Genomic DNA, 23,925 nt, shown 5'->3' with positions numbered 1-23,925 from the left:
TGTCATCAGTGAACTTAAGTTGCTTGTTTTTTTAGGAAAGAAACCACAGGACTGTGTTCTGGGCCTCTGTGCCCTCCTTGGGCAAGCCCCTCTGAGGACCTGAGCTGGCATCCATGTTCAGACAGTGGCTGACAGCCCACGGAGGTAGTCCCCAGCCAAGGGCAGCACAGCCCAGTCATCTGTCCGCAGGGCCACCGGCACCCCGTCCACCTGGGCCGCCTCCAGTCGCAGCAGCAGTCTTGAGTTGGGGGGCAGGTGGATGGCCACATGGTAGCTGGTGGGGGGCTGGGCCACCACCACAAAGGGCTCCAGGTGGTGGGACACCAAGGCCTCCAGCCCCTGTGGTCCAAGAGGGCACCAGAGGCTACTCTCAGCGCCCTTGGGAAGGCAGGAGTCCCAGAGCTCCTCAAAGAAGCCCTGCTTGTCCCCCTCAGGGGACTGAGGGAAAGGCAGAAAAAGGTCAGCAAAGGTCACAAGCAGAGGTGGCAGGTGGGCGTGGCGTGTGAGGCCGCTGGGTGTGGTGTACAGGGCACGCACATCCAGATGCGTGGGAGCCGGGCGCCGGGGCTGCAGAGGCAAGAGCAGGGGACGGCAAGGGCGGCCAGGGTACAGGCAGGGCACATGGACGGCCTCCAGGGGTGCGTAGAGCTGTCCTTCCACACGGAAGCGTAGCTCCAGAGAGTACACTGGCTCTAGCACTTCCACCTGGAGCTGTAGCACGGGGACTGGGCCCTCGGCTCTGCGGGGCCCCACGCTTAGCCGAATTGGGGCTGGGGCCTCCTGCACCATCAGCGCAGCAGCAAAGCCCTGGTTCTCGGCCACCAATGAGGAGGCCGCGGGTGCGGCCAGCGAGGGTCCCAGGGCCACCCCCAGCTTGGGCCCCGCAAGGTGGGCCAGGAGGATGTAGTAGAGGCGTGCACGGTCCCGCCCGTCAGGGTCCTCCAACTGCCTGGCCAGTGCCTGCAGCAAATCGGCCAAGCCTTTCCCAACACCCGCCCGCAGCAAGGCCCGGCAGACCTGTAGCAGGGCCTGCTGGAGGTCCCAGTCCGTGCAGCGAGCAGCCGCAGCTCGCAGGAAGCCTAGGGTGGCACTCTGAGCATTCCCATCTGCCACTTTTGCCAGTATCTGCAGGTGCCAACAAAGAGCCTCGTCCTTGCCTGGCCTGGCCACCACCTCCTGCCGTAATACCACTCTCAGGGGCTCCCCCAGCTCAGGGCCCACCCTGTCCAAGAGATCCACAAAATGGGGAGCCAGCGCAGGCCGGGACTGGTACAGCTGGGCCAGTCCACGGGTCAAGGGTGTCAGCACAGCAGGCTGCATGGCTAGGCAGCGAACAACCAGGTATGAGGCCTGGAAGCAGAGAGTGGCCAACGCCCGAGGGCCCCCATCCAGGGCTGCCCTCTGCCGCAGGCCAGCCAGTAGCTCCTCCAGGTAATGCTGGGGGCTCCAATCTTGGGCTTTCTCCTCCTTTTCTTCATCGTCCGCACAGAGCAGGCAAAGCAGATGCAAGCGGGCCAGGAGGGCCATCGGGTCATGCAGGAGGCTGGGCAGGAGGCCACGGCATAGCCGGGGCCCGAGCAGCAGTGGAGCGGCCTCCTCACCTGTGGGGCCTAGAGGCCAGTTCTCCGGGAAGCTCAGCAGGCAGTGCAGGTAGAAGAGATGGGCGGACAGGGGCAGGGCTGGGTGCTGGGCAGCCAAGGTGAGCCGACGGAGCAGCAAGGCCTCGTCCTGAGCCGTGAACAGTGCTTCACCAAAGGCTGCCTTGAGTGCCAGAATGGCATGCAGCAGCGTCAACTGTGCCGTGCCCAGCAGCCGTACCAGCTGTGGCTTGAAGAGCACTGGAGGCTGTCCCCGAAGACCCCGCAGAGCCCAGCCCAGCAGCCACAGGAGCTGGGCCTGAGCCACAGGAGTGAGCAGGTAGGAGGTGTCCAGGAGCTGGGCCACGGCAGCCCGCAGCTCCCGGGCCTCCTCAGGACTGGGCTCCAGTACAGCAAGGCCACACTCCTGCACCTCAGCGGCCGGCCAGCCAGGTGCCTGGGGCTGCAGGTGGGCAGCCCCCTCCTCAGCTAATGCCCAGTTCCAGGGAATGCCCACAGCGGGAGCATCCCCGGCCACGAGCAGGCCCTGTAGGCCAGCCCTGGCTCTGGCCTGTATCAGCAAGGCGTTGCGCAGGGCAAGCGCCAGCAGCAGGCTGAGCGGCTGGACCGGGCCTTCCTGCCCAAGCAGGCCCCGTAGCAGCCCCAGGCGGCCACCCAGCAGCCCAGGCTTGCAGCTCTCCAGCTCCCGCAGGCACTCGCACGCTGTGGCCTGCAGGGAGCGCTGCTCCGAGGCGGGGCCAAAGCCTCGCCCCAGATCGCTGCCGGAGGCCAAGCCGAGAAGCAGGGGCAGGAGCCGGAGGGAGGCTGCAGAGGTGGGGCCCAGCGCATCTCCCGCCGCCAAGGCCGTGGTGGCCGCCAGCAGCAGGGGCCGCCGCAGGGCCGAGGGCCGTGGGGGCAGAAGGACCAGGGTGTCCAACAGGGAGGTGGCGGCTGCCTCGGCCGCAGCGGTGTCCGGCCAGAGCTGGGCTGGGTACTCCAGGCTCAGGGCCAGCAAGGAAACCTGGGGATGGGAGATTTGGGTGGGAATCACGGAAATGAGGCTCAGGGCGCGGTGGACGGAGCTGACCAGATGGGCCAGGGCAGGGGGTGCACGCAGAGCCTACCTTGGTCTGTTCGCTCAGCTTCTCACTCCTCAGTTCGCTCAGCAGGTCACAACCCAGATCTTCACCCTCGGGACCGGCCATGAAGGCGGACGGGCTGGCCCGGAAGGCGCCCAGGCGCTGGGCCCAGGTTTCCCTGCTCCGGGGTCCCATGGTCCCGCACCCCGGGCCCTGCAAAGAAGCGAGGGAAGGTCAGGCCCGTGGCCGCCAGAGGGCGCCCGAGCACCTGCGCGCACCCCGAAGGGGCCACCGACACCCCAGGGCCGCTTCTCGAATCCCAGCTGCCCCCTGCCCCGCGCAGACGCCAGGGGGACCCCGCGCCTGAACCCCAAGACGAAACCGAGAGGTTTCGGGGGCGACTCCAGGGCGGGCAGCCAAGGGTCCCCGCGGGGCAGGGCCGCCGGCGCGCGGTGCGTGCCGAGAGCTCATTAGGCCGCCCGCCCGCTGCCGGCACCGAAACCACAGCGCCGCCCCGGCCCCCGGCGCCCGCGGTAACGGGCCCGGCGCTCTCACCGCGTCTGACTCAGCCGCCGCGGGCGCTCGGGCCGGCCGGCTCCTTCCGGGCGGCGGCGCGCGGCGGGGCGGGGCGGCAGGGGCGGGGCGGGGCGCGCGGCGCGTGGGCGGCAGGGGCGGGGCCGTAACGGGGCCGCTCCCCCTCCCGCCCCGCCGACAGGTGCCGACTCGCCGGTTTCGCCGGGGCTGAGTAACTGTCCCGCTGCGCGCAGCGCCCCTTCCCCGAAACCGCCGCAGGCCCGGGCAGAGCTGGTGGGGCTGGTGGGCCCGCGCTCCGGCTGCCGGGGTCCCGTCCGCGCGCGCCCTGCGATCCCAGGGCCTCCCACGGCTCGGCGCCCGCCGGGCCCGCGAGGATGACGACCAGCGCGCCCCCATCCCCGCGGGCGTCCGGGCGCGGCGCGGCGCACCCTGCGGGGGGAGTGGGGTGCGGGTCTTTGGGCTCCCGGGGTGCCCGCTGCGGGGTGTGCCAGGTGCGGTCCCGGGGCGCCCGCAGGAAGCGCTGCTCGCGGCCCCGGCAGAACCGGTCGGGCGGGCGCCTCAGGGCTTGGCTTCGCTTCTCTGACGCCAGCCCCGGTCCCCCACCGGCTGGGCTTGGGGGCGCGGAGCCGGCGGCGCCGGGGTCACGGCGGGCGGAAGCTGGTGACCTTTGCCTTAGGCCGCACCGGCAGCCGCGCCAGGGTACAGCTGGGAGGGCAGCTGGGCAGGGCAAGGCCCTAATCCTGGGTGAAGGCGGGAAGCAACGGGACGCAGACGTGCAGAGTGGCAGGGCCCGGGAGGTCACGGGGCTCACGCCTGCGAGCCCAGACCTGGAAACCGCGACCTCACCACTGAAGACCTAGGGCCAAGCAGGGCATCGACCCAGCATTCTTGAATTCCAGAGGGCTGGATCGGAGCTGTCTGGGGACACTAAGGGGGGCTTGCCTGGGGCTCCTGAGCTCTGGACTGCGCCGCAGATGCCCCATTGACAGGCTTCCAGGACCCAGAACTGCGGGGTGCAGGCCACACGGGCTACAGTAACACCTTTGGCTATAATTAGGCGGCTTTGAAGATGAAACAGACCTGAGCCCCCATGTTAGCGCTGCCAACCAGTTTCTCTCCTTTCTCCAGGCTTCGCGGGCCCCTCCCTACCCCATCCTGTTGTCCTCCAGATAGGAGGTGGTAGGGAGTGGTGGGGCAGAGAGAGCTGGAAATGAGGCTGTCTGGGTGCCCACAGTGCTGGGGATGCCAGGGGGATGGAGACAGGGATCCACCCCGAGGGACAAGTCCAGCTGGAAAGCCCAGTCCCAATTCCTCTGGGCCCTGGCTCCATAGTTGACTCACAGGCGGCAGCCCCAAACCACTTCCCTCTAGGTGCCTCAGTTTCCCCATCTATAAAATGGGAGTGATGACTCCCGCCCAAGGGACTTCAGGGTGGGGCAGCCTGGCTAATTAAACCTAAGATGAAAGAGGCCAGGATGAGAGCAGCCCTGGGAGGGAAGGCAGCTTGAGGGTAACAAGGAGCCTGTCTGGTTTCCCTGTCTGAGGCCCAGAGGGTGCTGATAACTACACACCCCTAGCCCTCACCACTCACAGGGAGGGAGGAATGATTATTAAACCTCTTTTACAGCTGAGGAGACAGGCTTCAAAGGGTCAGGAAATCTACCATTGGCTTTGGCCCTCATTCAGCCTCTGACAAGTCGCCAGCCTTTCTGAGCCTTGGCTCCTTGGGGTGAGGGGTCTGGAGGGAGGGAACCTGTGTTGGTTCCCAATGTGGTGGTGGGTGCATCCACATGGACTTCCAGGCTCAGAGCAACCTGGTGTACCCCAGGGATGGGTACCATTCACAGATGAGGCAACAAAGGTCCAGAGAAATGCAGTCACTGCCCAAAGTCACAGAGCTCCTAACTTCAACAAACAGCCCCCCACTGCCCCTGACTGGGCCGTCCTTCTTGCACCAGCTACCCTCAGCCCTCTTGGGTGTCCAAGTACTGGGATAGGCCTTCCCCTTACCTGCCTGCCCCCATGTCCCTGTGCTGTTCTCCTGTGGGAGGGTGGCACTGGTCTGTCTCCAGCACAGGCCAGACAGAGTTAAGCTCAGCCCACCAGCACTGAGGGCAGGAAGACTCCCTGAATCTGCAGTCAGTGAGCCTGCCCAGGAAAGTGACCTCCTGGCCCGAGAGGGCCCAAGTATGGGCTGCAGCCAGATGGCTGAGCAGGGACCTCCCCACTCCATGTTCACACCTCATTCCTTCTCTTTCTGATGAGTTTCCAGCTTCCCCAGTGTAGCCCAGCTCTGAGGGGGATGCCAGACACCAGGCTTGAAAAAGGGAAAGTCAGTTTCCGGAGGGGTCTTGAGCCTCAGTTTTCTCATTTGTAAAATGGGGACATAACCAACCCATCTTCCCAGCACTGGTTGCTCACTGGAGATATAGGGATGGTTTAAAATGAAAACATCAATAGGCAAATCTAGAGAGAGAAAGCAGAGTCATGGATGTCAGGGGTGAGAGGAAGGGAGGGATGGGGAACAACTGCTGTGTACAGAGTTTCTTTTGGGTGATGAGAATGTTCTGGAAGACGGTGGTGATGGCTTCATGACTCTGTGAAGATATCAAACCCCTTGAATTGTATACCTTAAAAAGGTGAATTTTATAGTATGTGAATTATATCTAAATAAAGCTATTAAAATGGTGTTAAAAGAAAGAGGTCCCTTGTATATAGGATTTACACTGGGTGGGGGGGAGGGGGACAGGGGACAACAGACAACAAACGGGACCAACCAAAATTTCACAGACTAAAAGATGCTGCAAGGACAACAGAATAGGGTAATGGGCTGGAGGTGGCTGGGGACAAGGATTTAGCTGGGGTGCTCAGAGAGGCCTCTCAGAAGAGGGGACACTTGCCTGGAACCTGAATGACAAGAGGTAACCAGTCATCAAGTGGGGGAAAGCATTCCGCGTGGAAGCCACAACGGAGGAGAGGCCTGAGCAGGGCCAGGCTCTGTCAGGCTGGGTGGATGATGGGCAAGCGGCATGGCTACAACGCACAGAACCAGTAGAAAGGGAGAGGCGCGCAGCCAGGAACTCAGTGGGGACCAGAGCGCACCAGGCCTCCAAGACCCTATTCCACCTGCCAGGGAGCCACTGCAGGGCTTCAGCTGAGGGGAGACAGCTGACTGGGGGTGTGGGAAGGGGGCTAAGGTTGCTCAGGAGGCTGTCTTGCGGCCAGGTGAAATGTGACGGACGGGTCTTGGACCAGGGCAGCAGCTGCAGGGATGGAGGTGTGGGCAGAGGCCGGATGATTTGGGTGCTCCCAGGAGTTGGCAGTGGGTTGATGTGGAGGGTAAGGGAAGAGGGGGACAGATGACTCTGGTCTTTGGCCCTGAGTACTTGGGAGCTGATGGTTCCAGTCTCTGCGATGAGGATGGAATAAAGTCTGGCGGCCACTGTGGAGAGCCTCACCTGGCTCCTTGGCCTCCTCCAGCAGGAACCTTTTGCTTCTCCCTGCACTGACCCAGAGGCTCCAGATGGCCCTGGAGACTTCCTCCTCGGGCTACTGCCCCCCAGCTGCGCCTAAGGAGCCTTCTGCCCACCCTGACAGCGGGAGGGTTGGGAGGCCCACAAGCCGAACTTAGCAGAGGTGGAGGAGTTGGTGTCCTCACAGCACTCATGGTTTCTCAGGGGCTTTGCAGCTCCGGAGGCTGTTGTTAAACAGGGCTGGAAGGGCCACTGTTTGAGCCACTCAGAAGCCTTGGTGGCCAGGGCACAATCAGCCTGCTTTAAGGCTGAATCCATTTTCAAAGGCTGCTAGACTTCCGGGCAAAAGCAAATCAACATCTCTGGACTGCTGTGAGGAACAGAGCTGGAACTAGGAGCCTGACTTTACAGATGCTTAAACTGAGGCCCTGATAGGTTAGATGGCTTGGCTTGAGTCCCCAGACACTAAAAGTATGGGGCAGCCCTTTCCTGCTTGTCCTCTCAGCACATCTCATGCCCAGAAGAACTTCTGCCTTCAGCCTCTCTAGCCTCCCTGCCACCCAGCCCCTGCTCCACCTTCACCCCCTCAGGGCTCCCCTACTAAGCTTTCTCTGAGAACAGGAAGGGGTTATTCCAAGCCTTCTCCATCTAACTTCTGCCCCAGCTCTCTCTGGGCTTCTCAGGCCAGAGCGCAGCACCACTGGAGTCGGCCACCACTCTTGGGGAGCGTGGTCCTTGCTCACTTGCTGGAGTTCTGCCTTCCTTTACACCCCCGTCCACTATGCCAACAAGAGAGGTCCACACAGAACACCTAGAATCAGAGCTCGTGGCTCTGTCTGCAGATGGCCCAGGCTACCAGCACCTCCTGCTTGGACAGTTGCAGTAGCCTCCTTGCTGGTCTCTCTACTACTCTGTTCTACCACAGCCGACCCCAAGGCTTCCTACCACACTGAGCCTCACATGACATGGCACACGGCCTCTTCAACCTCAGTTCCCACACCCTCCTATCTCCTCCCAATATCACCACCTCGTCTTTTGGTTCATCTCACATGCACAAGGCTCACTCTCACTCTGGCTCCTACCTTTTGTTCAGATCTCAGCATCCCCACCTGTCACCATCCCATCACCAAAGTCATGGATCTCACTAAGAGTTTCCTTTTTTTTTTTTTTTTTTAAGATTTTATTTATCTGACACACACAGAGGGCATGTGCATAAGCAGGGGGAGCAGCAGGCAGAGGGAGAGGGAGAAGCAGACTCCCCACTGAGCAGGGAGCCCCATGCAGGGCTCAACCCCAGGACCCTGGTATCATGACCTGAGCTGAAGCCAGATGCCTGACCAACTGAGCCACGTAGGTGCCCCTAAGAGTTTCCTTCTTTCTCTTTCTGCCTTGCATCACAGAATCATCAGTGCCAGGCAAATGGTAGGCTTTCGATATTTGTTGACAGAATTAAGGACCTAATGGATGATGTCTGACACTCTGTGAACAGAGCAGAAGGTGCCTGCCCTCATCCATGAGGCTCACAGGTTAGCTTGGTGTTTATCCAAGTTCATGCACATTGTCTCGTTCCAGAGCTGCTAGTGAACCACAGACTACACACCAGCAGTCTATGGGGCAAATCTGACCCATAATGGTATTTTGACTCACCCACGGCCAAGTCCCGGGAGCTCCCAAATCATCCGGCCTCTGCCCACACCTCCATTCCCGCAGATGCCGCCCTGGTCCAAGGCTTGTCACGTTTCACCTGGTCACAAGACAGCTTCCTTCCATGTTTGTTTGTTTTAATTTGAGCCAACTTTTAAAAATTGGTAGATTTCAGGGACGCCTGGGTGGCTCATTGGTTAAAACTTGGTAGATTTCACATACAAATCTGGATTTTTGGCTTCTTTTTGAAAATGGACAGATGTGGCCACATTGGGTTTCTGTGCTCAAATGACATGATTGTCACTGCCCCTTTAGATAGACACATTCTCCACCATCCCCACTACTCTATCTCTTCCTGACAGCCAGTGTCAGTTGCCTTTTATCACCAGCCCTGCCCCGTTGCTTTCCTTATAATAAATTTACTCTGTATCCATGCCTCTACCAAAAAGTCAGAACAGAAAAGGCTGAATGGGTCACATGAGTCAAGAAAAAGAGATATTCATTCATGCAACAAATATTTATCGATAATCCACTAGTGCCAGGTATAGCTGTAGATACTGGAGACACAGCCTCTGGACAGCATGGGACTATCCCTCTCTCTGAACATTGTGTAACATTCTTTCCACAATTGGAGACATTTGAGTTGTTTCTCACCCACCTACTCCCCCAACAAGAAAGATTCCTTCTTGTCCAAGGTCATCTGTGAAGACTTAATTTCCACTAAGCACCTACTGTGTAACACGCCCCTGTCAGGGTCTGGTATAATGAAACGTTCAATAAATATTTGTTGAATTGATTAACCAAATTTACCTTCTAGACAGACTATTGGTCAATGTTGTTTCTCCAGGATTTATTCAAAATTCAAAAGGTAAGTACATAGTAGGTGCTCACTTCATGCCAGCTGAATAAAAGGGTGCAGGTAAGAATGGAGAACTGAGGGGATCCTGGGTGGCTCGGGTTTAGTGCCTGCCTTCAGCCCGAGGCGTGATCCTGGATCCCCGGGTGGAGTCCCACATGGGGCTTCCTGCATGGAGCCTGCCTCTCTCTCTCTCTCATGAATAAATAAATAAAATCTTTAAGGAAAAAAAAATGGAGAACCGATAAAATACATTTGGGCCGCAGGAAGGTAGAGCCCTGGGAGAGGAAGAGGCAAGCAGCCCCACCGCCACCACTGTCACTGGATCCCACAGTGACCCCAGGAGGTAGGTGACAGGATTCTTAGGTGCTAGACTAGGAAACAGGTTGGAGAGGAAAGCCCCTTAGCTAAACTCACAGGCCCCAGGAGGGAGTGTAGGAGGAGGCCCAACTGCCCCGGAAGTGCAGACTCTGCCCACCCACCCAGGGGGGGGTCCTGTGAGACCCCCTAGGGGGGATGGCAAGGGCCTGCCCCAAATTCGGTCAGGAGCCTTCTGCTCCTCTTTGACTCCTGACTTTGGAATTTTGTGATTTTGTGAATAGGACTCATTTGCTCTTAATCGGTTCCAGGAAACATTTAACAGGTGGGAAAGGTATCTGTGTGGTGGAGATCCCGAAATGTTTATTTTATATGTGGGAAGGAGGAGAGCTAAAAAGAGGAAGGGGTCCCATTCCAGACTTCAGTAGGCCAGCTGGTAAGAGAAGCCCAGATGCCAAAGTGTCACAGTAATTTGGAAGGCAACAAGCCCTCGGATGGAGGTTGGGCCTCCCTCCAGCTAAGCCTGGGGGCTGGGCAGAGCATGCTGAAGGTCTGGGGGTAAGGGGGAGGGTGTGTGTGTCCCAGGCTGAACCTCAGCCAAAGGTGGGCTGGGGGGGGGGGGGGGTGGAGCAGACGGGAGCCCTCTGCCTGCAGTGGCTCCAACGGCAAACGAGGTTGGGCCTGACTTCAGAGGGCCTCGGCCTCGCCGCACTTGAAATCTGGACATTCGGGGCCAGGATGAGGGTGTTTGCGGGTGTGTAGGACTAAGGCACTGCGGTCTTTCGGATCTCAGTGGACTCAGGTTTAAATGCCCCTTCCTCCACGAAGCCTTCCACACTTCCCTGGTCAGAGAGCGGCTCTGGGCAGTGATCAGGGATCAGCTCTCCGCTTTGTACTGTGGCCGCCTTGTCCCCGCGGGCCCGCCCACCGGCCTACGCGCCCCTGGAGCCTCGCGTGCCTTCCCGCACGGAGCCAGAGCCCAGCAAATACTTCTGGGCTGAACCACGAATTGCTCAGCCGGGCCTTGGGGATCCGGGCCGCCCGGGCCCAGGCCCGGTTCAGCAAGTGTGGGCGGGCCGCCGGCTCCCGCCCGACGGCTCCGTGCCTCCCCAGGCGCCCGGGACCCGCAGAATCGGGCCGGCCCCGTCGGGCGAGTTTCATTTCATCACCTGCAGAGCGTGCGAGCGCGGGTGCACATAACGTTGCCCCCGCCGCTCCTCGGCTCTCTGAAACTCCGAAGCTTCCGTTTGCCAACGCTAGCGCTCCGGGTTGGGAGGTCCCGGGAGGGCGGCGGCCCGGCCGGCGGGGCAGCCGGGTGCTGGGTACCCCGCGCCGGCACGCACTCCCCCGTCGCCGTCCCCGCCCTCGCCCGGCCACCCCGCCCAGGCCGCGAGGCCACCTCACCCGCAGCGGAATGGAAACCGGTTCGACAGGTAACAAATAGGTGGGTTGTCACCGTTATTTCCCAACGCATGCGCCGTCGCTCCCCCGGACGCTCCAAGCTAATTAGCTCAGATCACCCCCCCACCCCGCCCCAGCCACCGACACACACCGCCGCGAGCCAATAAAGCGTGAACCCGTCCGTCCGGCTCGCACTTTAAGACTTCCCGAGCGGCCGCGGGGGACGCCAGTCGAGCCGGGAGACGCTTACCTGCCGCCTCCCCGCCGCCCGGCGCACCTGGCTGCAAGGCCTCCGCTCGGAGGGCGGGCGGCGACGGCCCCGCGGAGTTGCCAACGGGCGCGCGCCGTCCCGGGCACGGTCTCCCCGCAGAACGTGCGGGCACTTCGGCGACTCCTTCCCTGACCCGCACGCTCCCCTCCCCCGCCCCAGTCGGCCCGGGAAAGGTGCGACCGCTCCCGGCTCCAGTTACGGAAGCGGACGGTTCCGGGCCAGGAGGATTCGAAAATGCCCCGCGCGTTTCTGGTCAAGAAGCCGTGCGTCTCCACGTGCAAGAGGAACTGGAGCGAGCTCCCCGACGAGGAGCGCGGCGAGATCTACGTGCCAGGTGAGGCCAAGCCCGCGGCCGCGAGCCCTCCACTGCCTGGTGCGCGGCGCGAGCGGCGGGGGCCCGTCCGGGCGGCGGGAGCGCAGAGCGCAGCGGCGCGAGTCAGGCGGCGAGCGCGGCCGGGGCGCCCGATTTAATGTTTAAGCGGCCGCGGCCCCGTTAGCCCGCGGCGCTGGAGGAGGGGAGCGGAGCCTGGCGGCGGGAGAGGCGCCGGCTGGGGGCGGGGGCCGCCGGGAGGGGGCGAGAGCGGTTCCCAGGCCGCGCGGCGGGGCTGGGGGCAGGCGGGTCCGTGGCGCACCGGCCCGCGCGGTGCCGCCCTCCCCTGCACCGGCCGGAGCCGCGGCGCAGGGGAGGCAACGGGGTGTGTCACCGCTCAGGCGACCCTCCACTCTCACGTCGTAAATCCAGAAAGCTGGGACTTTTATGAGGCGGGAGGAGGGCACTGGAGCGATGCCACTTGGGGGGGGCAGGGAGCGAGCTAAAGTTTCGGCCTCAATTGGTGCAAAATGTAAGAGAAGACTCATTTAAGTCACCTTCACTGATCTCTCCATTTTCCCACACTCTGGTGGCCAGAAGGTCGTGTTGGGGGGAGGGGTGCCCGGCCAGCCGCCCCACAGAGTGAGCTGAGATAGTGGGGAAGGCGCCCGGCTCTACCCCGGCTTGTCCGGAGGACCGAGGTGGGATCAGGTCTCACCACTGGTAGAAACGCGCCTACTTGCAGAGGACGTGGTTGCAGAGGACACAGTTGAGTGGAAAGTGTTTTTAAGGAGCCCGGCCCACAGCCTGGGGACCAGGCCCCCGGGGCGGCTGGTGCACCCAGCTTGTTTTTGGAGGACGCCTTGACAGCGCCCGGGTCACCTTTGAATGAGTAACCCGAGTTGTTTCCCTCTCCAGTGGCATCTTTCCCTGGAGGTCCTGAGAACACTTTAGTGCCTTCTGTCCCCCACCAACCAGAAAATCTTGAGTCAGGAGAAAGCCAGCTTCCCTCGGAACTCCCCCTCCCCTCGCCTTGGGGGTGGGGCGGGGGCTGCGCAGCACACCCTGCCCAGCGCCTCCAAGGGGTGGGGGGGGAGGTTGTAATTAACCAACCGACTTTGACCCTTGATCCGCAGGCTCCGTGGCACCGCCCCAGGCCTTGTAGAAAAGCGGTGAAATGAGGGCAGTGAGGGGCCCTGTAAGGGCCCTTGCCTCAGTTTCTCCCCTGAATAAATTGGTGGAGATAGTGGAAGTAGTGGTGAGATCTCTGTGGCCTGATCCGCCAGGATCCAATGGCCTGTGGAGCTGATGGGATGTTTCACAGCTTAACTTTATCTCAGGCGCCTTGGCGCTGCCTCTACAGCCTCCTTAAAACAAGGGGAAACTGAGACCAAAAGGCAGGTGAGCTGCCTGCTTACCTGAGGTGGATTAGGGTGTGGGCGCAGGATTCTGTTTGTAGTTTCCTGCCTGACCAAGTTCGCTGGCAGGAGGGTTGGGGTTGATGGGTGCTCTACCTCCAGAAGCACCAGGAGAGGAACGGAGCCCCCCTCGGCTCCAGTCTCCTCCCTCACCTGTGTTTGTCTTGCTGCTTAGCTACTCCTTCGGATCTGATAAACCGAACTTGCACTGTGTGAAAGGTGAGCCGAGCCTTGCGGGAGACTCCGTGTGCTGTTATTTTTAGTTTTATTTCACATCCCAATCAGTAACAGATCATGTGTTGACTCTTACAAAGGACAAAGAAATTCCGTTTGTTCAAATCATTGACTTCCTAGCATCCCAACACAGTTCTGGTGGCAGCAGCTAGTGGGAGTGGTGGGGGAAGCCTACCCCCCAGGGGCTGTCTCATCAGGTGACCCGGAGGAGGGCTTCTGGGTGGTCTGTGCCCCCGGCTGCTGCTGTCCAAGTGACCAGAGCTGTGCCGGCCTCTCACTCCACAGGATGGGCCCCGGTCGGGGTAGGGGTTGAAATGCGGAGGGCGCAGGTGAGAATCTGCCCCCGTCATTCTGCAGAGGGATAGTCCTATGGAGTGAAGCAAAGGGTAGAAGACAAAGCACTAATTTAACCTCTCAAAGCCATGTGGCCCACTGGAGAGTTTTCCCACAGGTTTTGGAAGTGAGAAAGGGAATGTTCTCGGGCCACGCTTGGGTGCCTCAGATGGCTGGAGAGTGGGGAGTGTGTTTTGTGGTGGCTTGTCCCCTGACTGAGCCATTCCATCACTAGCCGACCATGACCCCAGGAGCTGGCTGGGCACGTTTCCTTCACCCCACCTCACAGACTCAGCACGTTGTGACCGGCTAAGCATTGACCCCGTTCCCACTGGGAGAAGCCCTGGGGGAGCTGGGGAACAGAGAAGCGTTAGCAGTCTGACCTCCCTGACAGGGCCCTCTGAGACCCTTAAAGCATCTGAGAGGCCCTGGAAGGAGACATTTTTACCGACTGAAGCTCAGGGCTCCAGTCTGACCAGCACTCCAGCCTCTCTCCCTGGGGCACAATTCAAGAAGTTCCCACCCCCAGGATAGAACCTTTTCCTGGCCTCACTCTCCTGTCAAAGCCAAGGGAAAAGCCCAGAAGTGGGCACATGGGGCTGAAAGGTCGTAGTGGAAGGGAGATTGCAGGCTATCCTGGGATATCCCATCTGGGCCCAAGAGCCTGGCCTGAGCCCTGCACTCCCCGCCCCTCATCTCCCAAGGCATTTCTCCTTTGTTATGTCAATATTAATGTGCAGGGAGTAATGCTGGCTTCTTGGGGAGGGACCTAAGCACCTGGGCCCAGGGGCTAAATTCCATCTTTTGGACTGAAGGGGAGGCTGAAGAAACAGATGAAGCCCCATGCTCCCAAGCCCTTGGCTGAGCCACCACCAAAAGCCAGTAAGGTACTTGAGGGTAGAGGAGCCTGGGAGCAGCCTGGAAGCAGAAATGATGCACTTCCAGATGTGGACATCCCAGGGCCTCTTCCAGGCCCCCTGGCATTGGGGCCTCTGTAGCCTGTCCTCCCACTTCACGACCACCTGCCTACCCCGGGGAGGCAGCCAGGCCAAGGTATGGGACACTGGAGCTGCTCAGCCCGGCTCTGATTAGGCAGTGCAGGAGCCGGAGCTGCTTTTGGGCCAGGCCAAGGTGGGACAGGCTCCTCAGTCGGCTCTGGGCCGCAGAGCACAGGTGTGCAGGTGGCAGGGAGTGGGTGCTGCGGAGGATGAGGACTCGCCTGAGGGTCGCTCTTCTCATTCCTGGGAAGTGCTGGCAGCAAAGGACATGTCTGCCATACTCTCCAGGGAGCAAGGCTGGGAGCACAGAAAGCCAGACCATGGATGGGGACAGAAGAACAACTTGGGCCTGGGCAGTGGCCTGGATGGGGCTCCTGCCTATCCCATAGGGCTCTGTCCCAGAAGCTGCCAAGTGGTTCGCTCCAGACCGGGGTGCCCCTGGATGGACTCCCTGCAGACCGCTGGTCCCAGAAAGAAAGCAGGAGAGGGCAAGCCCTCCGGGCACAGGGCAAGGCTAGAGCCAAGCGTGGCCACTGCGGATGTCCACCTTCAGCAGGTCTGGGGTTGCACAGGGGTGCCCAGCCCTGTGCTGGCCGGAAACAGACACAAATGGAAGGGCAGGCTGCGGCTGGTCAGGGCCACCCCCTCTGGCACGAGGCTGAGGGCTGAGGAGCACAGCGTCGACTTCACATGGACCCGCTGTGAAAGGCAGTCAGGAAAGGGAGACAAAGATGGCCTGAGAGAGAAACTTGGCATCCGCAGCACAGAAGCAACAGGCTGAGAAACAGGCCCGTTGTGTTTCCAGGGCTGCCCGCCTCCACCAGTTGGCTGGCACTAGCTGCCTTTCAGGTGTTGCTGGGTGACCTGCTGGGGCAGGGGAGGCAGGCGCAGGGGACCCCTGCCTTTCCTGATAAGGGGGCAAGGCCATCTAACAGCAGCGTGGGTCTCCACTGTGGCCCCCCATTCAGAGCTGAGTTACACGTACCCCCCACCAGGTCAGCACCAGCACCACCCCCATGTGGTCAGAGGTTAGGCGTCCTCCTGTCTGCTTCACCTGCTCCCCCTAGAGAGCCAGCACCAGGCCTTGTGCCCAGCCCTGACCTGAGGCCCTGCTTGGGGTAGCAGCCCTTGGGGAGAAAGCTGCCCTGGGCCCAGGCCTGCGTGTCCTCCAGTAGAGGTGAGCTGGACTGCCAGAAGGGGAACCCGGGAACCCCTGAGGGAGTAGGGAGAGGGCCAGGCTGGCGTGGCCTGGCCCTGTTCCACAGCCGTGGGCAGGTGATGCGTAGCCACAGCCACCCGCCTGGCCGGAAACATCTAATTAGGGGACAGAGAGCAGCACCAGCAGGACCCAACCAGTTCTGCTTCCTGCCTCCTACCACCCAGTGATACCCGGTGACAGGAGCAGCATGCCGAAGAGCAATCCCCCGTGCGTGCGGTGGCAGCAGGGGCATGCTCACGGGGGTGGCAGGAAGACAGGTTTGGCGGGGTGGATGGGATGAGGCAAATATCCCCACCCTGGCACCCTGTGGCTGCCCATGCAACCTCACCCGCCCCTGGCTCAGAGTAGAGGCAGTTCAGAGGCCAGACTGGGCAGGCTCCCTCCCGGTCCCCAGCTCCTTCGCACCATCATGTCCAGGTTCCTGTGGAAGGGGAGAGGCAGGCGCAGGAAATAGGTCTTCTCCCAGACTGGCCTGGATCCTCAGAACCCTCACTGGGAACACAGCCACCCATTAGTGGAGCATGGGAGCAAAGAGTGACAACTCATTTTGAGCACAAACTGGTTAGCCCTCACCTGCTGCCACTCTTCCCTCTGCTGCTCCCTGTGCTGGTGGTATGGCCAGGCTCCAGCTTTCAGGAGCTTCACTCACGCTACCCAAGCCTGAAAGACAGAAGAGGGTAGAGGTTTTTGTGTGTCCCGACCTGGATTGACAAATGGAAATTGTCACTCAGCTTTGAATTCTTGTCCAAGATCTCCAGTAGCTGGTAAACTGGCATCAGAAGCTGCCAACACTCTGACACACCCCTGCCCTCTCCCAGCCATCACTGCGGGAAGGCCAGAGGGACCCCCAGAGCTCGGGCCTGACGTCCAGCCTCCCAGGGTTTGGAGAGAGGCACCAAGCCAGCTCCAGCTCCAAGGCCGGGCCAGGGCCAGGCACTGGTGAATCAACTCCCAGAATGAGGTGGCTCATTAAAGTCCCCCGGACAGACGGACGCCAGTGCCAGCAGAACGGGTTCTGGGCGGCAGACGGGCGCATTCTTCCCTTGTCAGACCTTTGTTGTGTTTTGAGGGGGCGAGAGCCAGGGCCTCTCCCCAAAGGAAACTTCGAAACTTAGGTGCTTTCATATTCATGCTTCTTCCATTAGTAGTTCCTTCTGCCTCCAGCCTCACCTGGGGGGTCCCAGGAGCAGTCCTGGGGCCGCCCTTCCCTGGGTTCCAGACTCTGAGGCACAGGGTGCACCGGGCCTAGTTCACAGGTCTGAGACCTGTCTTCGGCCTCCTGAAGCACATTCATTCTTTCCTATTCCCCTCTTGATTTTTCCTTTCAAAGCTTGAAAAATGTTCCTTTCTTATGGGTTTTAAGTATGGCTGACCCCTGAACAACAACACAAGTCCGCACACAGGTCCACTTACACGTGGGTTGTTGTTGTTGTTGTTGTTGTTGTTGTTGTTTTTTTGATAAATAAAGCACAATACTGTAAATGTACTTTCTTTTAGGATTTTCTTAATATATTTTCTAGCTTACTTTATTGTAATAATACACAGAACATGCAAAATATGTGTTATTCGACTGTTTCTGTCCTCGATAAGGCTTCTGGGTAACAGTAGGCTCTGAGTAGTTAAGTCTGGGGGGAGTCAAAAGTTATATTCGGATTTTTTACCTGGGGGGGGTGGTCAGCACCCTAACCCCAGCCTTGTTAAAGGGTCAGCTGTATAGAGTTTAGCCTTTTGGGAAGAAAAATACCAATAAATTAAAACATTAGCTAGTTTGCCCAGCTTTGGTCAGCTTTGAGACCTCTCCCCTCTGTGTCACTCAGGCAGCTCTTCCTCTTCTCTACTCTGCAACTGGGACCAGGCTTTTCTGGCCCCGTTTAGTGTGAGGTGTCTGGTGTCTGTCGTGGGGAGCGGCTGCGTCAAGGGGCTGCCAGGTATCGGTGCTTTGGAGGGCGGAGGTTGGGAGCCCAGCCCTCACTGTGCCACATCGAGCAAGCGGTCCCTGCTGTGGGGGAGGGTTGCATAATAGCTGGGCACAACGCCCAGGAGACTGTTACACCGCATCCACCTGCTGCTCCCTGACCTCCTCCCTGCTCCACCTCACCTGGCCTGTTTGGCTGCCAAGCTTGGCCAGTGGGAGTGGGGAGCCTAGAACCCTGATGAGCTGCAGCCAAAGACGCCAGCCAGTGTGGAGGACCACCCAGTCCCCCTAAGGCCAGCAGCTAAATCGGCCTGAAGAAGCAGCCTAGGCTGGCGTAGGCCACCAGGGACCCTTCAGGAGCAGGGATGAATCCCTGGGCACAGGGCCTCCAATGCTGCCCCTTGTCTGTGCAGGAGCATGGATGAGGCCTGGAATCCAGAGGGACTGGCCCAGGTGGGGCAGGCAGACAGCTCCGGACGGATAATTGGCAGGGCAGGTTCAGTCCTCCCAGTTCCGCTAAGACACAAATTACTCAGCGGGCAGGCCTGTGGGCTGTGGTGCTTGGCGGGCGTCACCTGTAATTACCTTAATGGGGCAGGAGGGAGGGGCAGCACATATGGGTGGGGGGCAGTCCTCTCTGCCATGTGCCTGCAAAGGGCATGAAGGCTCCGGGATCCAGGCAGCCCACTGCCAGGCAACCATCCTGAGAGCCCACTGAGTCCTGTTCTCCCCCCACCTAGCCCCTCACCTGGCTGTTTCTTTTCTCTGTAGTCAGCCTGGGCTTCTGTCCGCCTCAGCCCTACCAGGAGCCAGAGCCGTCAGTGGCTGAACCCTCATCTTGCCCCCTGGTTTTGGACATGAGCCTCCGGGACTCCAGCTATGGTGTGGTCCCTGGGCCCTGTGTGGTAGCCCAGCTGCCCTCTGAAGACATCAGTCATTTGGCAGAGCCCCAGAACAGAGACCATGGCTTCCTACGCACCAAGATGAAGGTACTGAGCCTCACATTGTTTCTGGGGACTAGGAGCGTGTCTCTAGACCTGTGCCCAGCCCACAAGACCAGGCACAATGAGAGCTAGGCAGAGGGCTCGCCTTGGATCGAGGTCCAGGCTTCTGTAGAGAAGTGACCCCAGCAGGGCACAGATGGGGGTAGAAAATAAGAGAAGTGGCTCTAAAGCAACAATGTCCTGCATTGGGAAGAAGCAGCAGGGTTCCAGAGACATTTCACCCTTTGGAGTCCATTCTAGGTCTTGTTTCCATTTGTTTCTGGCCTTAAGGGGAGCCACCTCTTTGCAAGTCCTAGAAAAGCAGGAGACGTGAGCCCAGCTCAGCACCTTCTCCTGGGTTCCCATCCATGCTGTATCCAGAGTGAATTCTGGAGTGCACTTGGGGTTAACCACCCATTGAGGCACATGCCTAGTGGTCTCCACCTAACCCAGGTGTGCAACTTCCAGCTGCATGGAATCTAGGGCAAAGTCTGGGGAGCTACCCACTGTACTCAGCCTCAGCAGTGGGAACAGTCCCGAGTGTCTGAGGCAAAGGAAACTTCCTGCTCTCGAGGAGCATACAGACAGCAAGGCTGTCCCTGGCTAGGCCTGCATTCCTAAAAGGTCTAGGATCTGGAAGCACCTGGCAGCAGTGATCTAGTGGAAGAGTTCTTGTAGTGCTCTTCTGTGTGCCAAAGGCCTGAAGAAAGCTGGCAGTGAATGCTGTTCCTTCCTCTCTGCCCTGTGTAGGACAAGCGTGTGTGGTAACTAGAGGGGAACCACTCAGACGTGTGCTCATTGGTTGGCCAGAGAGCCAGCACATGCCCTTGAACCCCTGTGGCCTTCCTCTCATCCCTTGGACCCTGGTCCATAGGGAGGACATGGAGAGAGAGCAGAGGGCCCAGGATGGCGGATGTGCCTGAGGAGTGAGTCCTGACTCGAAAGGTCTTGACTAGTCAGCAACAAGGGGCATTCCCCAGGGGCCAGAAGCAGTAGAGGAGGAGGGGTGGTGTGACCTAGGAAGCCTAGGGAGCTCAAGAGGAGTTTCCAGCAACAGGGCCACCCACAGAGCACAGGCAGCCTCTGGACATTAATGGACGTGGAGGGTCAGGACCATGTCTCCCTGTGTCGGCCAAACACCTGACACTCTGAGCAGCATCCTTCTTGAGGGGCAGAGGGTGGCCAGAGATTTTCTTCCAAATGATCCAGGGCCAGGGGGAGGTTGGGAGGGAAAGATAAAACAAGATTGGCCCTTTAGGGGGTCTCAGTACTCGTGGTACTCATCTCCACATCTGAAAAGATTGGAGATTTTCTGTAGTTAGAAAAGAAATGGAAGAAGGTATTTATAAGCAAGATGGTGGTGAGGATGGCAAGGGTCCTCACATCCTACCCTGTCACGCCTGGCTCAAGAAAAAGCAAGGGGCTGAGCTGGCCTGCACTGGGACTCCAGGCTCAGAGCAATGGCCTTGGCCTAGGAGGGCTGCCACAGAGGCCATGTCCCGGGCATCCCCCTGTCCTACTGCATAGAATGAGAACAGACAGGGCGACAGCAGCAAGCTCACTGCTCACTCAGTGAAGGGAGCCCTTTCTAACAGGTGATGTGACCCCGGCTGTTTCTACAGGTATAGTCAGTTGCCCATCTCTAGAGATTGTAAAGGAGCTGGCTGGCAGCCTTGAAAGGGGATTTGGGGACCACAGGAGGCTGGACGATGGACCCAAAGGTTCCTTCCAGCCCCAGTACCGCTGATCTGTGAGCCTGCGGTGCAGAGGTGTGGCCTCTGCAGGGCGAGCTCGGTTCTCCCCGAGGGGCTGGGGGCTGTATCCTCCCAAGATGCCCACCTGCAGCCACAGCTCCTCCTCCTCACTTGCAGGTGACCCTGGGGGATGGGCCCAGTGGAGACCTCTTCACCTGCCACATTTGTCAGAAGGCCTTCACCTACCAGCGCATGCTCAATCGCCACATGAAGTGTCACAATGATGTCAAGAGGCACCTGTGCACCTACTGTGGGAAGGGCTTCAATGACACGTTCGACCTGAAGAGACACGTCCGCACCCACACCGGTAAGAGGGGCTCCAGCCTGGCTTCGATAACAGGCAGCCTCAAGAGGCACCTTGGAGCTCAGGGCACAAGCCCTCCTCAGCTCATCAGTTCTGTCACTTAGGGAGCTGGACACGGGACACGGGAAAGGCCTCCTCCGTTCTTCTTTCCCCCTAGTCAGGAGGCCTGGCCTTTCAGTGTCAAGTCCCTGACACCCAGCCCCCTCCTCCCTGCAGGCGTGCGGCCCTACAAATGCAGCCTGTGTGACAAGGCCTTCACACAGCGCTGCTCTCTGGAGTCACACCTCAAGAAGATCCACGGCGTGCAGCAGAAGTACGCGTACAAGGAGCGGCGGGCCAAGCTGTACGTGTGTGAAGAGTGTGGCTGTACATCCGAGAGCCAGGAGGGCCATGTCCTCCACCTGAAGGAGCACCACCCCGACAGCCCACTGCTGCGTAAGACCTCCAAGAAGGTGGCTGTGGCCTTGCAGAATACTGTCACCTCTCTGTTACAGAGCAACCACCATCTCTAAGTGGCCTGGCCCGGCCTGGCCCGATCCCCCCTCCTGCTGCCCCTCGCGGGATGTGGTGACCAGGACTGGAGCCCCCAGGCACACTTGCTCACTCAGCCCCCGTGCTGAACTCTGCTCACGTTTGCATTTTTGTCTCGTGGGCAGGGGTCTCTCCAAGCCTGGGCCGATGTGTGTGAGTGTGTGGCAGGAGCCGGGCCCAGGCTGCCTTCAGTTTGAGGTGGCACACCTACAGAGACAGGCCTCCCTTCCCAGAGGAGGTACATGAAGATGCTCCTGTGGCCATCTTCCTCTGGAGCCCAGGGGTGGGGACCACTGGTGCCCTGTGGACAGCAGAGGAAAGGGCAGCCCAGCAAACCTAGGTGCTGGGGGAGCTGGCCCCTGCCTGCGCAGCGGTGTGTCTCACGTTCAGGGCTGCTGGGGCAGGGTCCACCCTTCCGACAGGGAGACACACATGGACGAGTGCGCGCACACAGGAGGCCTTTCCATACATCACCTCATTTTTAGGAAATTGACTACAAGGTGCCAAGGAAGTCTTATTTCCTTTTTTTAAAGATGACAAATGTACAGATATTAATATATTTTTGGTGCCAATGGTGGCTATTTTTAAGAGAGGACGGAGCTGGCTTTTCTCCCTCTCCATGCAGTTCTATTTATCCTGGACATTTCATACTTTCTCTGTGCCTTGACTCTGGGGAGTAGGGGGCTGCCCCGAGCCACCCCTACCCTTCATACCTCCTGAGATATTTAACTGAAGACCCTCCTCCAGCCCTGCCTGAGGGATATGCTGTGCTTTCTCTCCTTCCCCTTCCACTGGGGTCCATGCCACAGTGGCTCTTCCTTGACCCTCAGGGCTGCCTCCCTCCCACATCCTTTCAAGGCATGCCTGGGGGTTACCAAGAGCTTGCTTGCCTCCTAATAACAGACCTTTTGTGGAGCAACTCACCATTGCGAAGGCCAAGAGTTTGTCCAGCTGCAGCTGCGGGAGAAAGCCCACAGGGTGATGAGTCTGATACGTCCAGAGTCCACCATTTGAGACACTGAGAGGACAGGGCCAGGCTGCAAGGCCTGTCCTTTTCCTTCTTGAGTGGAAAACCCTAGGGCCGCAGCAAAAAATTGGGACAGAATAATAACCAGACCCATCAGAAGCCTCTCAGGAGGACGATATTAGAGGGCTGACAAGTTCTATTTGTAGCCTATCTGCGGACTGTTTTTCAAACAGCTAGGCTGGGTTGTGAGCCTTCAAGGAGAGCCACCCCGGGGCTGGTTGGCTCCATCTGAGGAAATCGGCCAGGCTCTACTGGCTTGGCTGTATTTTCTGCTAAAAACAGGAAAGGGGTGTGGGTCAAAAGGGAGAGAGGGGCAGGGCTGGAGGCAGCCGGCTGAAGAATGAGAAGGCGAACTCTCAAAAGAGGTCCACAGGACGCAGTGGGCTGGACTGGGCAGTGGAGCTGAGCCCGAGGCAGAACCAGCCCAGAGGCTGCTGCTGAGGAGGAATCGGGTCGCTTTCTCGGACAGCCCTCTGACGGTGTATAGATTGTTTTGGAAGACTCCTGTCTTATTTTACTTTAGAGTGTCTGGGAGCTGCTGTATTCTGGAAGTTCTATAACATTATCTGGAGGCTCTGTTTCGTTTACATTTCTGTATCCCTGTGTTATTGCAATCTGAGGGGGTTCCAACGCTCTGTGTTGTCTATTTTATTTTATAACTTTCCCCTCAACTATTAAAATCAGAGAATTATTGTTTTCTGCATTTCTGCTTTTTTGTCTCATAGGCCTCTTTTTCCACCTGCAGGGAAATTAATCAAAACAGTTGTTGCATTCTAGTCAAAGCTTTACCCTTGTACAGTTACCAGTGAGCCTTGAGTCAAGACAAGAATCTGACCAGCAGAGATGAAGCAGCCTGCCCGTGGTCTCGGCAGTCAATGCCTGCTGACCCTTGGGCCATAGCTTTGCTGTGGCCGTGGCAGCAGGGCCTCCCCTGAGCTTGCTTCACCGGCCCGAAGCTCTCATACCCAGACATGGCTCTCCACCAGGCCAATGTAGTCACTCGGGCTCCAGTTTTAGTTTCTCTTCCCACCATCCTGCCAGGGCCATAGAAGGAAGACTGTGATCCCAAATGATGACACAAAGGTCTCATCGCTTCCAAGTCAGACACCTAGCTCTAGGGATGGCCACATTTGCAGAGCACTTGTTCTGTGCCAGGGCGCACTTATTCACCCACATTAGCTCACTTGATCTTTCAGCCACCGTCTGGAAGATGCTGCCATCATTGCTGGCAGAGAGATGTTAGGTAGTGGGCCCAAGGCCTCCTGACTGACTGGTGGAACTGGGATGTGAACCAGACAGCCTGGCTCGGGGACTATGCTCCAAGCACCTTGTGCTCTGTTGCTACAGAGACCAGGGGGCAGCATGTACCTCTAGGCAATTCAAACTAGACAAGAATTTAGAGATTTACTGGCCTTCACTATCACCTACCTAGGATCACCTGGGGAGATCTGATCACTCTGGGTACTGTGATACCCAAGGCTCAGCTCACTGTTCTTCCAATGTGCCCCTTCCAGATGGATGAGGAAGAGGTGGTTGCCAGGCTTGGGATGTGAGGTTCCAGGAGGTGTGAAAAGGGTTAGTGCCCCAGTGCTGTGAAGAGAAAGGAAAACACGAGTCTGACCTGTAAGGCTCCCTGTGAGAAGCCCAGATGATTGAAAAGGGCCACTACCCCTCCTTATGTCTCGAAATAGGCAGGCATAGAGGATTTTTATCTCTAGTAGCCTCTCAATATGACAAGCCAACCAA

General features: G+C 59.0%; 2 protein-coding genes across 3 annotated transcripts; one reads left to right on the top strand and one right to left on the bottom strand.

Annotated features, from left to right (window-relative positions):
• On the bottom strand, positions 1 to 12,904 carry AP5B1 (adaptor related protein complex 5 subunit beta 1). Of its 2 annotated transcripts, none has more exons than XM_038563902.1 (3): positions 12,882 to 12,904; positions 2,702 to 2,869; positions 1 to 2,598 (listed from the first exon to the last, which is right to left on the bottom strand). In XM_038563902.1, exons 2-3 carry the CDS (start codon positions 2,849 to 2,851, stop codon positions 118 to 120), a joined length of 2,631 nt encoding a protein of 876 aa, XP_038419830.1. In that variant the 5' UTR covers positions 2,852 to 2,869; positions 12,882 to 12,904; the 3' UTR covers positions 1 to 117. The 2 variants fall into 2 exon arrangements, with proteins under 2 accessions (XP_038419830.1, XP_038419829.1); XM_038563901.1 differs by lacking the exon at positions 12,882 to 12,904 and adding an exon at positions 3,212 to 3,266.
• On the top strand, positions 11,097 to 22,882 carry OVOL1 (ovo like transcriptional repressor 1). Its single transcript, XM_038563904.1, has 4 exons — positions 11,097 to 11,487; positions 18,352 to 18,569; positions 20,435 to 20,624; positions 20,838 to 22,882. Exons 1-4 carry the CDS (start codon positions 11,388 to 11,390, stop codon positions 21,131 to 21,133), a joined length of 804 nt encoding a protein of 267 aa, XP_038419832.1. The 5' UTR covers positions 11,097 to 11,387; the 3' UTR covers positions 21,134 to 22,882.
• The last annotated feature ends 1,043 nt before the right edge of the window (positions 22,883 to 23,925 follow it).

The sequence above is a fragment of the Canis lupus genome, chromosome 18 (genome assembly GCF_011100685.1).
Source record: "Canis lupus familiaris isolate Mischka breed German Shepherd chromosome 18, alternate assembly UU_Cfam_GSD_1.0, whole genome shotgun sequence".
NCBI classification, from domain to species: domain Eukaryota; kingdom Metazoa; phylum Chordata; class Mammalia; order Carnivora; family Canidae; genus Canis; species Canis lupus.
The sequence above is the reverse complement of the archived record's forward strand: the minus strand, read 5'-3'. Positions and strand labels throughout refer to the sequence as shown.

Coding starts and splice junctions, on each gene's coding strand:
- AP5B1 (XM_038563902.1), bottom strand. CDS start 2,851: ATGGGACCCCGGAGCAGGGAAACCTGGGCCCAGCGCCTGGGCGCCTTC. Junction 2,599..2,701: donor AGCTGAGCGAACAGACCAAG/GTAGGCTCTGCG, acceptor TCCCATCCCCAG/GTTTCCTTGCTGGCCCTGAG.
- OVOL1 (XM_038563904.1), top strand. CDS start 11,388: ATGCCCCGCGCGTTTCTGGTCAAGAAGCCGTGCGTCTCCACGTGCAAG. Junction 11,488..18,351: donor CGGCGAGATCTACGTGCCAG/GTGAGGCCAAGC, acceptor TTTTCTCTGTAG/TCAGCCTGGGCTTCTGTCCG. Junction 20,625..20,837: donor ACACGTCCGCACCCACACCG/GTAAGAGGGGCT, acceptor TCCTCCCTGCAG/GCGTGCGGCCCTACAAATGC.